General features: G+C 37.0%; 1 protein-coding gene across 3 annotated transcripts; it reads left to right on the forward strand.

Moving 5' to 3' along the window:
• Positions 1-7,647: 7,647 nt before the first annotated feature.
• Positions 7,648-13,683, forward strand: LOC149022866 (uncharacterized). 3 transcript variants are annotated; one of them, XM_089150759.1, is made up of 3 exons: positions 7,648-8,918; positions 9,117-11,441; positions 12,974-13,683. In XM_089150759.1, exons 1-3 carry the CDS (start codon positions 8,507-8,509, stop codon positions 13,357-13,359), a joined length of 3,123 nt encoding a protein of 1,040 aa, XP_089006885.1. In that variant the 5' UTR covers positions 7,648-8,506; the 3' UTR covers positions 13,360-13,683. The 3 variants fall into 3 exon arrangements, with proteins under 3 accessions (XP_089006885.1, XP_089006883.1, XP_089006884.1); XM_089150757.1 differs by having other exon boundaries at positions 7,648-8,123; positions 8,431-11,441; XM_089150758.1 differs by having other exon boundaries at positions 7,648-7,988; positions 8,078-11,441.
• The last annotated feature ends 206 nt before the right edge of the window (positions 13,684-13,889 follow it).

Raw genomic sequence — 13,889 nt, forward strand, 5'->3', positions numbered from 1 at the left:
AATAATAATAAATTACTTTAATTGACTTAAGTGACAAAAAAAAAAAATGTAATTTGGCCATCTTAAATATTAGGGGAGAAGAAGTTTACTTTTATGGAGGAATTAGAAGTAAAAGTTTTGAGAGGAAAAAAAGAAGTAAATAGAGTATTTTAAAAAAAAATTGTAAATAAAATGTAAGTATAGGGAAGAAATTTTTTTGTTAAAATTTAACATTTAAATAGTATTTTTCTCCCAAATGTCAAGACTGAGCGAGATGAGGTAGACATGCCTTTGGCATAGTGGTCCGAGCCTCCTATGTAAAGACATGACACTAAAAATGTTTTGGATTTGAAGTTTCATCTTCCGTATCCCTTCCACCAAAAAAGGGTTATGAGTCTTCTGATTGGTTTGATGATGGAAAAGAGTGAGAGAAACAAAGAGCATGAACGCATGTATTAAGTTTTAAACTGTAGTCAAATGAAGATGTATTAAGTTGCAGTCAAATGACGAAACCTTTAATAAATAATACCTATAGAGAGAAGTGGAATCCTTTCATTACATGGATTGGATAGATTAGTAAATGGATTAGCCAAACATATGCCATTCATGTGGGTCCCACAACATATCTCCATTGAAATTTTTATATTTTAGTGAACAAAGAGTGACTGTATTGATAAAATAAAGAGACTTTCACATGTGAGTCTTCGTAGTGAAGCATAAATTAATGATTTATATATCTCCTTAGTGTAATATATTAGGTACCAGTCCCAACCAGATTAACACCATTAGCCGCTATAGTTGTATTCAAATTTCAAGCCTGGAATGATCAAAATACCCTTCAAGTTATTTAATACAATGTAGGGTAAATATCACTTATCTCCCCTCCTAGTTGGCCAAATGGTACTAAGACCCCATTTTAGTTGGATAATATCACTCACCTCTCCTCTTATCTAGCAAAGTTATCAAATGCTTTCCTTCTGTCTACTTTTTCCTTAAGTTCTAACTTTATCATTAAATATTTTTCTAAAGTCGCAAATTACCATAAATTAAAAAGATATTTTAGTTTAAATTCCAAATTACTCTCAAGTAATTTTATTATTAAAATCTTAAAATATCCTTAATTACCTTTGTAGTTAAAACATTAAATTACCTTTAATTAATTTTATTCCAAGACCCACAAATACCCATATGTCTTTTAATCCAGATGCATTTCTTTCATTAGGAAACAAAAGAAAAAGAAAACCTAAGAAAGATGGTTAAATTATTTATTTATTTTATTTAGTTCTAATGAAGAATAACATATAAATAAAGAACATATGAGCATTTTGAATTTTTAATAATAAAATTTATTGAAGATAATTTATGAATTTAACTATTAAAATAATTGAGGTTATTTTAGGTTTTAATAATAATATTAATTGAAAGTAATTTAAGATTTTAATTACTGTAGTAATTAAAGATAATTTAGAATTTAAATAAAACATATTTTCAATTGAGGATAATTTGGGGTTTTAAAGAAGTATTTGATGGTAAAAATAGAATTTAACAGAAAAAGTTAACAGAGGAGATAAATGATATTATCCAACTAAGAGGGGTCCAAGTGTCATTTGGTCAACTAAGAGAAGAGGTAAGTGATATTTACCCTTAAAATTATAACTAAAATGCTTCTTAACTATTCACAACATATATTTTTTTGGGAATATATACTAATTAGTTAACTTTTTTTTTTTTTTTTTGTCATTAAAGGTTTATTAATATGTAGTTTAATATATATATTAAACATAGTTAAATGGCATTTTTAGGTAGGGGTGTAAACGGACCGGATTCGGATCAGATAGTGGTAATACCATATCCACATCCTATTATATTAGGACGGATCGGATAATATCCTATTAGTTATCGGACAAATTTAGTCGGATTCGGATGATAATTGGATAGTTATTTCTTAAGTAGATTCTTTTAAATGAGCATGAATACAGGTTTTCGACTATCTGTTTACATCTTTACCATCTTATTTGTGAGGGCTAGGTTTGAAATTTAATAATTCAGTGACTTAGCTATTTTAATAAAAAATAATAATAATAAAAAAATATAAAAAAATAGTCACATATCAGAGGTGAATTCTTTTATAAAAATAAGAAAAATAAATTTAAATAAGTAACTTAGTCGAATAATTTTATCAGACGGATTATAATCGGTAAGAAAGGGGTATACCATATCCACATCCTATTAGTAACCGGACGGATTCAGATACCCCTAAACAGATGCAGATGAGAATTCGAAAGCAGATTTCGATTATCCATTTACACCCGTAATTTTAGGGTAGTACTGTATACGAAAATTATCCTCATACTTTACTAATACAGAAGCGTTTGACACCAAGTTCAATCGTTCTATGGCTTTAATGCACAAAATGACACTGTATGTGATCAACATAGAAATTCTTTCTTCTTTATTTTGTTTTCATCATCATCAAACTAGTCAATTGGACTAGGCGTCCATAGACTCAGGTGATAGAAGCGGAAGATAAGGTTGGGGTGTGGGGGTGGAAGGACGAAAGTTGGAACCCAATATGCGCGCAGAGTCCTTTCCTCCCAATTATCCGTCCTCCCATCTCTCTCTCTCCCCCCTTCCCCTTCCCCCTCCCCCTCCCCCTTCCTCACATCTAGGATTGCCTTTATGAGGATGGGGGCATGGGGAGACAGTTTGCCTAGGTGGAGAAGATCTGGATCCACCCAAGACCTTAGTCTTATTGTTTCTACATAAGAAGTTGCTACTATAAGTAAGCCAACTAGAAAGTCAAGGATAGCTCCAAGAAATAGGTGTATTGTTGTTACTTGGGTCTTGATACCTCTTTACTTGTTTCTTCCAAACGATCTTAGTCTGGTATTCCTTGTACTCCTTGTTTATTGTTGCCATTAGTACGCCTTCCCTCCTTGTACTCGAAAAAGCTTCAATCCTGCTTCTTGCGAAATTTTGGACTGTTGGATATGAGATTTCAACCAAAATCTCAATCAAATTTGGAGTGTATATAATAAATTTTTATATTCATAAATTTTTTTAATGAATATTGATAATATTGGATGAAATTTGTCCTAAATAGAAGGATCTGGACAGGATGGAACAACAATATGATATGAAGAAGATACCCATATAACCCTGAGGGGTGGCTCAATTGGCAAAAGACCAACGCTTCCACATAGGATGTTAGTTTTTTTTATTTATTAAAATCTATATTAAGTTTCAAAATTAGTTTTTGTATTTCTTTTATTTAATTGTTTTGTTATTGTGTGGGACCCATGAGATAAGGGTGGTAATGAGGCACCCATGAGTAATGGAGGCCCTTCATGACCTTGGTTATGAATTTCTGCATGACATTGGTCATGGGTCTTAAAGGTCTTGATCATAGTGATGTGGTGGGCTTACTTGTAGGGTGGAATTTACTTAAATTCTAACTCTTGACCTTCAATTCTCATTTCAACTTCATGACCATTCATGGCAATTACCATGAGTGGGGTTAAGGTTTTTGAATGGATTAAATCCAATTCATTCAAAAGAAGTGAATATGAGAGTTACTTCTCCAATTAGTGGAGGAGGGACAAGCAAAGAATTGATTCTCCTCCTTGTGAGGAGGTGAGTCATTATGATTCAATGACCCAATTCATTGCCTTGAGGAGCAATTGATTAGGGAGGAAACCATGTGGCATCAAGAACAACAGTTTCTTCCACTCTACCACGTTGCAGTGACACCACAAGAATAAAATTGCGAGACTCAAATTGCAGTCAGGGAAGTGGACTGAATCAGAAGAGGAGATCACTACTGAAGTCTTGAGGCATTTTTTTGACGCATTTAAGTCTGAAGGGATTAATGCCCAATCGTTGCAAACAGTTTTAGAGCATCTCCATCTATGGCTTGAAGAACAGACAACCAAATGCTATAAAAAATTATAGATTCTCAAGAAATCAAGAGAGCCCTCTTCGCAATGAAACCTTCAAAGTCTCCGGGCCCCGATGGATTTCCACCAGGTTTCTTTCAAAGATATTGGAATCTAGTGCAAGATAATTTGATCTCGGTGGTTCAAGACGCATTTCAAAGATCAAAAATCAGTCCAATGCTCAATCAAACCTACATGTGCTTCATCCCAAAAAATTAGAATCCTGAGAAGATAGAACATTATTGCCCCATCAGCCTTTGTGGTGTGATTCAAAAGGTAATCACAAAGATAATGGTAGATCGTTTTAAAACACTACTAGACCCTTTGATTTCAGAATGTCAATCTACATTTGTTCCTAACCGATCCATATCTGGCAATATTCTCTCTGCACATGAGACATTTCATTTTCTTAGAGGAAAGAAGAAAGGGAAACAAAAATCCATTGGCCTCAAACTAGATATGCAAAAAGCATTCGACCGCCTAGAATGGTGTTTCATAGAAGGAGTGCTGCGTAAACTGGGTTTTTGCAATGCTTCGGTCAACTTAGTTATGGAGAGCATTCGCACAACTTCCTACCAATTCTTGATTAATGGCTGTATAGAAGGGAACATATCTCTTACTCAGGGAATACGGCAAGGAGACCCTATCTCCCCATTCATCTTTATTCTCTGCACCCAACTTTTGTTCGCATCAATCAAAGCAGAGGAAGAGAACAAGATACAAGGAATGCAGATAAGGAATCGTGGAATCCCAATTACACACTTACTCTTTGTAAACGATTGTTTAGTCTTCTGAACACTCAATTTAGAGAAGGTGTTTAATTTAAAATCTTGTTTGGAGGAATACTGTGTAGCAAGTGGACAAGCAATCAACTTATGCAAATCATCCCTGATGTTTAGTGCAAATACTCCTCTTAAATTCAGATGATGGTTTGCTCGTATCTTGAAAATAAAGTACTGTTCTCCTCCATCTAAATATCTTGGTCTCCCAACAGCAGTGGGGCGTGATAAACTACACTTCAATAGTGATCTGCAGGAGATATTATCCAACAAACTTCAAGGATGGAAAAACAAATTGTTGTCTCATGCTGGGACAACAGTTCTCCTCAAATTCGTGGCTTTCTCCATGTCAAATTATGCAGGTTCTCACTTTAAACTTCCTCAATCTCTTCATGAATTCACTAGACAGCAGGCTGCAAATTTTTTATGGGGTGAGAAAGAAGGTAAAAAGAGAATCCATTGGATAAGCTGGGCAAGATTGTGCAAGTCCAAAAATAAAGGAGGCCTTGGGTTTAGAAATTCAAAGTTACAAAATCATGCTTTACTCACCAAACTGGCTTGGAAGCTATATTCAAATCCTTCCTCTCTCTGGGCTAGACTGATGAAAGGTATTTACTATAGCCGCTGCGATTTCATGAAGGCTCGACTTGGATCATATCCATCGTGGGCATGGAGAGGAATCTTACAAGGGAGAAAAGTTCTTGAAGAAGCCTCATCTGGAGTGTGGGCAATGGGTGAAAAATTCAAATATGGAATGATAGATGGATCCCCTCTCTCCCTACAGGTAGAGTTAAAGCTCTTAGACCAGCTGATTGTCGTATCAATGGGGTCCATGAACTCATTGATGTATCTAATAGATGCTAGAAAGTGGATCTAATTCACCAAACTTTCCCTGCTCAGGTGAGTAAAGCCATTTTAGACATAAATCTGAGTCTCTTCCACAGAGAAGATGAATTGATATGGGGAGCCTCTCAAACAGCCTCTTCAGTGTCAAATCTGTGTACCACCTGCTTAGCAATTTAGAAGAACAACAAGAATTGGAGAAGGTGAGCACCTCACGCCCTCGTAGACAGGTTCCTGAACAAGCTTGGAAAAATATCTGAAAGATCAACACCGTACCAAAATTGAAGGACTTCTTATGGAGATCAGTAGCATGAGGTGCGGCTTCAATTGAAGAACTTAATCGTAGAAGAGTTGAGATCGATCCATCTTGCTCATTTTGTGGTCATCCGATGGAAACCATGGACCATATTATTTTGGACTGCACAATGACTAGAATGGTTTGCCTTGGGTCTTCATTATCTTTCATACCCCCACCTCTCGCCATCGATGAGTGATTGGATTCAAAGCTGGTCACACCTACCAAATTTGGGGAAAGAAGAAAAAGGCAGAGTAATTTCCTTATGCAGTTTTGTGGTTTGGCACTTGTGGATGGCCATAAATGCATGACTCTTCTCTGCAAAAAAGATAACCCCAATGGAAGTGATTGAAGCAGCGGAATGTGACTTCAAAGAATTCACAATTGCCTACAAAATAGAGACCCAAACTCCTCCACACCGAGTATCATCTCAGGAAGAAAGACAATGGGAGCCTCCTCCATTGGGATCCTTTAAAATAAACACTGATGCATCTTTTAATGCCCAATCAAGGAAAGGGGGTATTTCATCCACGATCACTCAGGCAACCGCACTGTGGCTGTCTCTGAACCTTTCTCTTTCCCATCTGCTGCAATCAGTGAAGCAATGGCAATTAGAAACGGAATCCTACATGCGATTGGTGAAGGATATGATCATCTAATAGTGGAAAGCGATTGCAACTTTGTAATTCAGTACATAGTAGACCTGGAGAAGTCGATCCCATCCGATATTGAAGTATTGATTTCAGATATTCGAAGACTAGGAAACTCACTATTATCTTGTTCTTTTTCTTACATACCAAGAGGCATCAACATTGTAGTTGATGCTCTTGCTTGGAGTGCCTCTCTACTCCATGTATAACGATTTGACCATGCTCCTCTCCTTGGATTTGGGGTTTGTGTGTCCCTGTTTCCTTGGTTCCTTCGCGCCTTCTTTTGAATGAATTACTTTCCTACCAAAAAAAAAAAAAAAAAAAAAAAAAAAAAAGAGAATCTTAAGGGGTGTAAGGTGTGGTTTGAGCCTATATAAACCCAACCCTTCCTTGTATGTGGTGTGGAATAGAGACATTCCTCACACTTGCATTATTTACTTACTTTAATAGTTTCTTCCTTTGAATTTGTCTAAGTGTTGTGCTCTAGTTTTTAGCTCCTTGAAAGGACTAGTAGAACTACCTCATCCTCTAATTGGAGGTTGCTTTATCTTGGAGGTGGTGGTGCAAAGAACCCTTGGTAGTAGGGTGCATCAATTACCTTAAAGACAGCACTCAAGGTGTGACTCAACCTCATTTATCAGTGGTTCATTCATTGCAACATCAAGTTCTCCGGATTGGTTAATGATCTTCATCTTTCAATTGTATTGCAATTTCATTTTTTTGTTTTGTATAATTTTTAATACAATTACCCCATAGGAGGTCAGAGTTCGAATCTCCTTGGGGTTAGGGGTGAAACCCTGCCTATATTAATTATATAAAAGCTATTGTATTGCAATTTCATTTTTTTGTTTTGTATAATTTGTAATACAATGGTCCCATGCTTAAACTGCCAAATGAACCTCAAATAAAAAAATTAAAAAAAAAAAAAAAAAAAAAAAAGAAAAAGAAGAAGTAGATGCCCATACTTAAAATATGGTGGACCATCAGATAAAGTGGAGCCCACACCTCAATTGTTTGATAAGTCCCTCGGAGCTGTGGAGTGCCTTTCAAGCATGAAAGAAGATGGTGTCTCTTGCAAATTACAAATACCCAAGTGGAAGACAATTCAGAGTATTGAACTGATCTAACATAAAATACAGGTTCAGTTTTCACTTGAAAATGACTTTCTTATTTTTTTTCTGGGTAGGATCTTGAAAATGACTTTTCAAGAAACGGTTTCTTCTGGAAGGATTTGAGATCAGAAAATATAGCTTTGGATATAAAGGGAGAAGAAAGGTAGAAATCACGCTTTGTCAGCCATTAGAGAGCTTTAGTGAAGAGTTACCTTCCCTTCTCTGGTATTCTAATATAATATTCAAGAAATGATACCTGGGCTTTTTTGGTGATTAATTAAGAGATTGAGAGTGTGGGGAAAAAGGCAAAAGGTAGTGATTCATTGCACTCAGTTTCTGCTAAGAACATAAAAGGGAAACTTGGATACCATGATTGAGTTTGTCACTCGGAAAAGGTAGATTTTCATTGTCTTTGGAGTGCTAGTTGGAGAGGTGAACTGGGTTTGCTCATATCGTGCATTTCATGGTTTTGATCTGTGAACAGGGTGGAGTTTCTCTGTGCTGTTCTTTGACGAGTTTTGGACTTAGAGGTATGTTAAATGACAAGGGTTTTATTAAGTCCTTTTGAAGATTGAACTTCTGTTTTATCTCAAGTGGTTGGAGTTCATTTAGCCTTGAAGAACTACTCTCTTTTGAGTTCAAAGAACGAAAATAACTTGAACGATTGTTTTCGTGATGTTTGACTTCAATTGAAATCAGAACGATACCAATCATTCCGATTTTCTTTGTTTAGGAAATTGGAAGTCTTAAGATTTGGATTTACTTCAATTTTTCGGTTATGGGTGTTCTCTTCCAATTACGAAATGTGGTATGTCTTGATGATAAATGCCGTGGCAGGGGTATTTTCTGAATCAACTAAGCTTCTCGCTGCTCTTTGCTTCTGGTTGTTGTTCTACTTTCAAACATAATTAGAATGCTTGGGGTCTATGAATTAAAGAGAGTTTTGGTGCTGGGGTTTCCTGGATTTGTTTTGCTGTTTGCCCTGCTCTCTGGTTCTGAAGGATTAAACACAGAAGGACAGCTCCTGTTGTCACTGAAGAGTAGCCTTCATGATGACTTCAATCATCTGAGTAGTTGGAATTCTGATGACCAAACGCCATGTGGATGGAGGGGTGTGAATTGCACACTCGATTATGATCCACTTGTTCAGTCCCTTGATCTCAAAAACATGAATCTCTCAGGTACCCTATCTTCGAGTATTGGTGGTTTGTTCCACTTGAAGTATCTCGATTTATCATTCAATAAGTTCTCTGGCAGCATACCCAAGGAGATGGGAGACTGTTCAGTTTTGGAGATTCTTAATCTGAACAACAATGGGTTTGAAGGTATTATTCCTATTGAATTGGGTGGTCTATCTAATTTAATAAAGTTGAATATATACAACAATAAACTCTCTGGATCATTTCCAGAGTCGCTGGGGAATCTTTCCTTCTTGGAAGAACTTGTAGTATTCACTAACAATCTCACTGGGCCACTGCCTCGTTCATTTGGAAATCTCACGAGATTAAAAATTTTTCGAGCAGGTCAGAATGCAATTTCCGGAAGCCTGCCAGCGGAAATTGGTGGATGTGTGAGCTTGCAACTACTGGGTCTTGCACAGAACTCTTTAGGAGGTGAAATACCTAAAGAGATTGGAATGCTTGGAAACTTGACTGAGCTGATCCTTTGGCAGAACCAGATATCAGGAATTATTCCCAAGGAGATTGGGAATTGCACAAACCTTAGGACTCTTGCTCTGTATGGGAATGAACTTGTTGGTGCGATTCCTGTTGAGATTGGAAACCTGAAAAATTTGGATCAGTTATACCTTTACTTGAATGGGCTGAATGGGACAATTCCAAAGGAAGTTGGCAACCTTTCTCTGGCAACAGAAATTGACTTCTCTGAGAATTATTTAATAGGAGAGATACCAGTGGAGTTTGGCAAGATAGAGGGTTTATGTTTACTCTACCTTTTCCAGAACCAGCTTACAGGTGTCATCCCTGATGAGCTTAGCAGGTTGGTGAATTTGACCAAGCTTGATCTCTCAATTAATCAGCTCACTGGTCCTATTCCTGTTGGATTTCAATATTTGAAAGAACTACTCCAGTTTCAGCTCTTTGACAACTCATTGAGTGGTACCATTCCTCAGGGCCTTGGAGTTTATAGCCAACTGTGGGTGGTTGACCTTTCGAATAACCAGCTAACTGGACCAATACCTCGTCATCTCTGTAGACTGTCTAACTTGATTTTACTAAATCTAGGTTCAAACATGCTGAATGGAAACATACCTGCTGGAGTTACAGAATGCAAATCATTGGTCCAGCTTCGTCTCTCTGGAAACCAGCTTACAGGGAGTTTTCCTTCTGATCTATGCAAATTGGTCAGTCTCTCTGCTGTTGATTTGGACTCAAATGGGTTCAGTGGGTCCATTCCTCCTGAAATTGGGAATTGCAAAACATTGCAAAGACTTCACCTATCAGCTAATAACTTCATCTCTGAATTACCAAGAGAAATAGGAGATCTTACCCAGTTGGTTATCTTTAACATCTCGTCAAATATGTTCACTGGACGGATACCACGAGAAATCATCAATTGTAAGATGCTTCAGCGTCTTGATCTAAGCCAGAACAACTTTGTTGAAGCTCTACCATATGAGCTTGGAACCCTTTCGCAGTTGGAACTTCTCAAACTTTCAGACAACAAGTTTTCTGGGAGTATTCCCACTGCATTAGGAAATCTATCCCACCTGACTGAGTTGCAGATGGGTGGTAATACATTTTCTGGTGTGATACCCCCAGAATTGGGTGCACTGTCAAGCTTGCAGATTGCTATGAATCTTAGTTACAATAATCTTTCTGGCAATATACCACCTGAGCTTGGGAATCTCAATTTACTGGAATTGCTCCTGCTGAACAATAATCAGTTGAGCGGGAATGTTCCCAAGACATTTGGAAGTTTGTCAAGCTTATTGGGGTGCAATGTTTCATACAATGACCTAACTGGAACTTTACCTTCCATTCCACTGTTCAAGAACATGGATGTCAGCAATTTCATTGGCAATAAAGGCCTATGTGGTGGGCCTCTTGCTGACTGCAGTGTGCCTCCATCTTCATCTTCTTCCCCAACATCATCAAAAGGTGTATCTGCCTCTATGGCTAAAATCATTGCAATAGTTGCGGCAGTTGTTGGTGGGATTTCTCTCATTCTAATTGTAATTCTTGTACACTTCATGAGGCGTCCAGTTGAGATAATTGCTCCTCAAGATAGACAATCAACTTCTCCTGTGTCAGACATTTACTTTTCCCCAAAGGAAGGGTTCACTTTCCAAGATCTGGTCGAAGCCACAAATAACTTTGATGACTGTTTTGTTATTGGAAGGGGAGCTTGTGGAACTGTGTATAGGGCAGTTATGGAATCTGGACAGATAATTGCTGTGAAGAGGCTTGCATCTAATAGAGAAGGAAACAATGTTGACAACAGTTTCCGTGCTGAGATTTTAACATTGGGAAAGGTAAGGCATCGGAATATTGTGAAGCTGTATGGCTTTTGCTATCACCATGGTTCCAATCTTCTTCTTTATGAATATATGGCGAAGGGCAGCCTTGGGGAATTGCTTCATGGAGAATGCCGTGGCCTTGACTGGCAGACAAGGTTCATGATTGCTCTAGGGGCTGCTCAAGGGCTTGCTTATTTGCATCATGACTGTAAGCCTAAGATCATTCACAGAGACATAAAGTCAAACAACATTCTACTTGATGATTGCTTTGAAGCTCATGTTGGTGATTTCGGATTGGCTAAGGTGATTGACATGCCACAATCCAAATCAGTGTCTGCAGTTGCAGGTTCATATGGTTATATTGCACCTGGTAAGCTTGTCGTGTCCCCAACCTCTCTGTCTAATCAACTTCTGAACAAGCAGCATTTAGTGAATTTTCTGTGAACCCAGCATTTTTTTTTATGGTATCAGTACCTTGACCTAGTTGTCTGTCTAACATATTCTGCATAGGGACCTTGGTTTGACATTGAGTGAAACTTACATTCAAATCAATGTTTGTTATGGTAGCATCATATTATTGTATTAATCCTAGTAGGTTTATTTTATGTTTTTAGGATTATAATCAATATTCCAAAATTACTAGATTATAAGTATCATTGTTTAACTAAAATTAACAAAAGCTTCTACATTCTTTCTGTGTCCAACCATTTCAGCTGAACTGCCAGTGTCACCCAAGTTTAGGTCAGTTGAGATGACTGATAGAATGCACTTTAGGTGCACCCTGATGTGAATCATGTAATATGCTTTCATGGTTGCCGATCAGCTGTCAGCTATTAGCTCCACATTTGCATAGTACTCCATCTTAGTTATACTTTCTATCTGCTGGAAGTTTTATAAATTAGATGCATTAATTTAGGGTGTCCTCTTGAACACAGGATTTTTTTTTTGGGCGGGGGGTGGTCGGGGGTGGGGTTAGTAATATCGATATAAAATATAAGTTTTCCTTAGTGAGATTTCTGATAAAGAAATGCATTTCCTATTGTCATTTTCTGGCCATCTGGGTATTGTTGGATGCTTAAATTTCTACCATTAACACCAAGAGACAGAAAAAAGGCGGGCAGGAAGTAAATTAGCTTTCTGTGAGCTCCTTCTACATATCTCTTATCTAATATATCAAATTGTTTCTATGAATAATTATATGAGTAAGGTTGAAGCAAAATCCTTTTGTAGTCACCCCTAAGCCTATGAGGACAGACATAGCATTATGCACGCACACATGTCTGTTTTTCAACCTTTGGTTCACTTATGTCCATGCCTTTGTTGCATGATGTAGACATTGAGAGCCTCCAATGAACATCCCCAGTCCATGCTAATCCTTTAAGACTTCTTTTATGATATAATCCTTCTTCACATGTTGTATTCATACCATTAACATGTGGAAATGATTTCTGTACCAATCAGTGACTTAACACCAATCACATATCTATGCTATGGGGATCTTATATTTGTTCCACAAGTAATATCCATAAATTTGAAGACTGCTTCAAATTATGGGCCAGTTGAGGCCTATTAAGGGAATAATAGAAGTTACCTCATGAAAGAAATTGAAAGACAGTCTTAATGTCAAATTGATTTGGTTGCACAAGCAAAATAAATCTTACTGGGGTTTAAATTGATTCTTCACAAGGTCAACTGATGGCTAACAGGTTTTGGAAATAAGTTTTAATAAACTAGATTGAGTGACCACTTTGGAGCGGATGGTCTTCAATTTTCTTTTGTTGATAGTCAATTCATAGTTTTAACTTGTGGTTGAGATTGAACGATACTATTTCAAATACTTTGTATTGTTTTTTTTTTTGCCCTATTTCTTCTGATCTATATATATATGTTTTTCCCCATCAGAATATGCATTCACCATGAAAGTGACTGAAAAATGTGACATCTATAGCTATGGAGTTGTTCTGTTGGAGTTGCTGACTGGCAGAGCACCAGTACAACCATTAGACCAAGGAGGTGACCTTGTTACGTGGGTGAGAAATTATGTTCAGAATCACTCTTTGACATCTGGAATTCTTGATGCTCGATTAAATTTAGAAGACACGAGTACTGTTGATCACATGATTACTGTCTTAAAAATTGCTCTACTCTGTACAAGTATGTCGCCTTTTGACCGCCCAACAATGCGACAAGTTGTGTCAATGCTGATTGAGTCTAGTGAGATGAAAGGGAGCTTTATTTCTTTTCCATTTAGTGATACCTTCCCTCTGAAAGATACCTCTAGTGATTGAATCTACTATGTTAAATAATCTAATTATTCTTTCTTTGTTGCTGATTCCTCCTTGTATTATTTAAAAATAATAAATTGATAAAGTTTCTGTACATAACCGTTTTTATATAATATTGATCACTCACCTCTGTGATCACCTTCTGTTGGTTCAGCATTACTCAAATAATGTATCCTCATCTGCATCTCTTTCTTTCTTTCTGTCTCTGAAAGAATTACAATGGATTGAAGTAATGACAAAGCAAATAATAATAAGCTATGCAGGATAAATTGCCACAAAGTTAAATGTTTCATTATATGCATTTCATGGAGACAGATATGGAGACAAAAACACAGCCACAGTATTTGTCTATTTTACTGAAAGAAGTGGTTCTGCAGTTCTGAAGAGAAGCCTCCCTTTTTCTTATGGTGGGAACAGGATAGGGAGGGTGTGAAGCATGTTTTATGCTTTTATATGCTCATCTCAGAGTGGGGATGGCAAGACATTTCAAGAGATATTGGTAGGATCTACACCAACATCGGAATGATGGGTGA

Source organism: Hakea prostrata, chromosome 3 (assembly GCF_041222555.1).
Source record: "Hakea prostrata isolate BN-2017 chromosome 3, UWA_Hpros_2, whole genome shotgun sequence".
In the NCBI taxonomy this organism is placed as follows: domain Eukaryota; kingdom Viridiplantae; phylum Streptophyta; class Magnoliopsida; order Proteales; family Proteaceae; genus Hakea; species Hakea prostrata.

What these genes read in the sequence shown, in the direction of transcription:
- LOC149022866 (XM_089150757.1), top strand. Translation starts at nt 8,507, where the DNA reads ATGCTTGGGGTCTATGAATTAAAGAGAGTTTTGGTGCTGGGGTTTCCT. An exon ending in ATATGGTTATATTGCACCTG is followed by an intron (nt 11,442 to 12,973) that starts GTAAGCTTGTCG and finishes TTTCCCCATCAG; the next exon opens with AATATGCATTCACCATGAAA.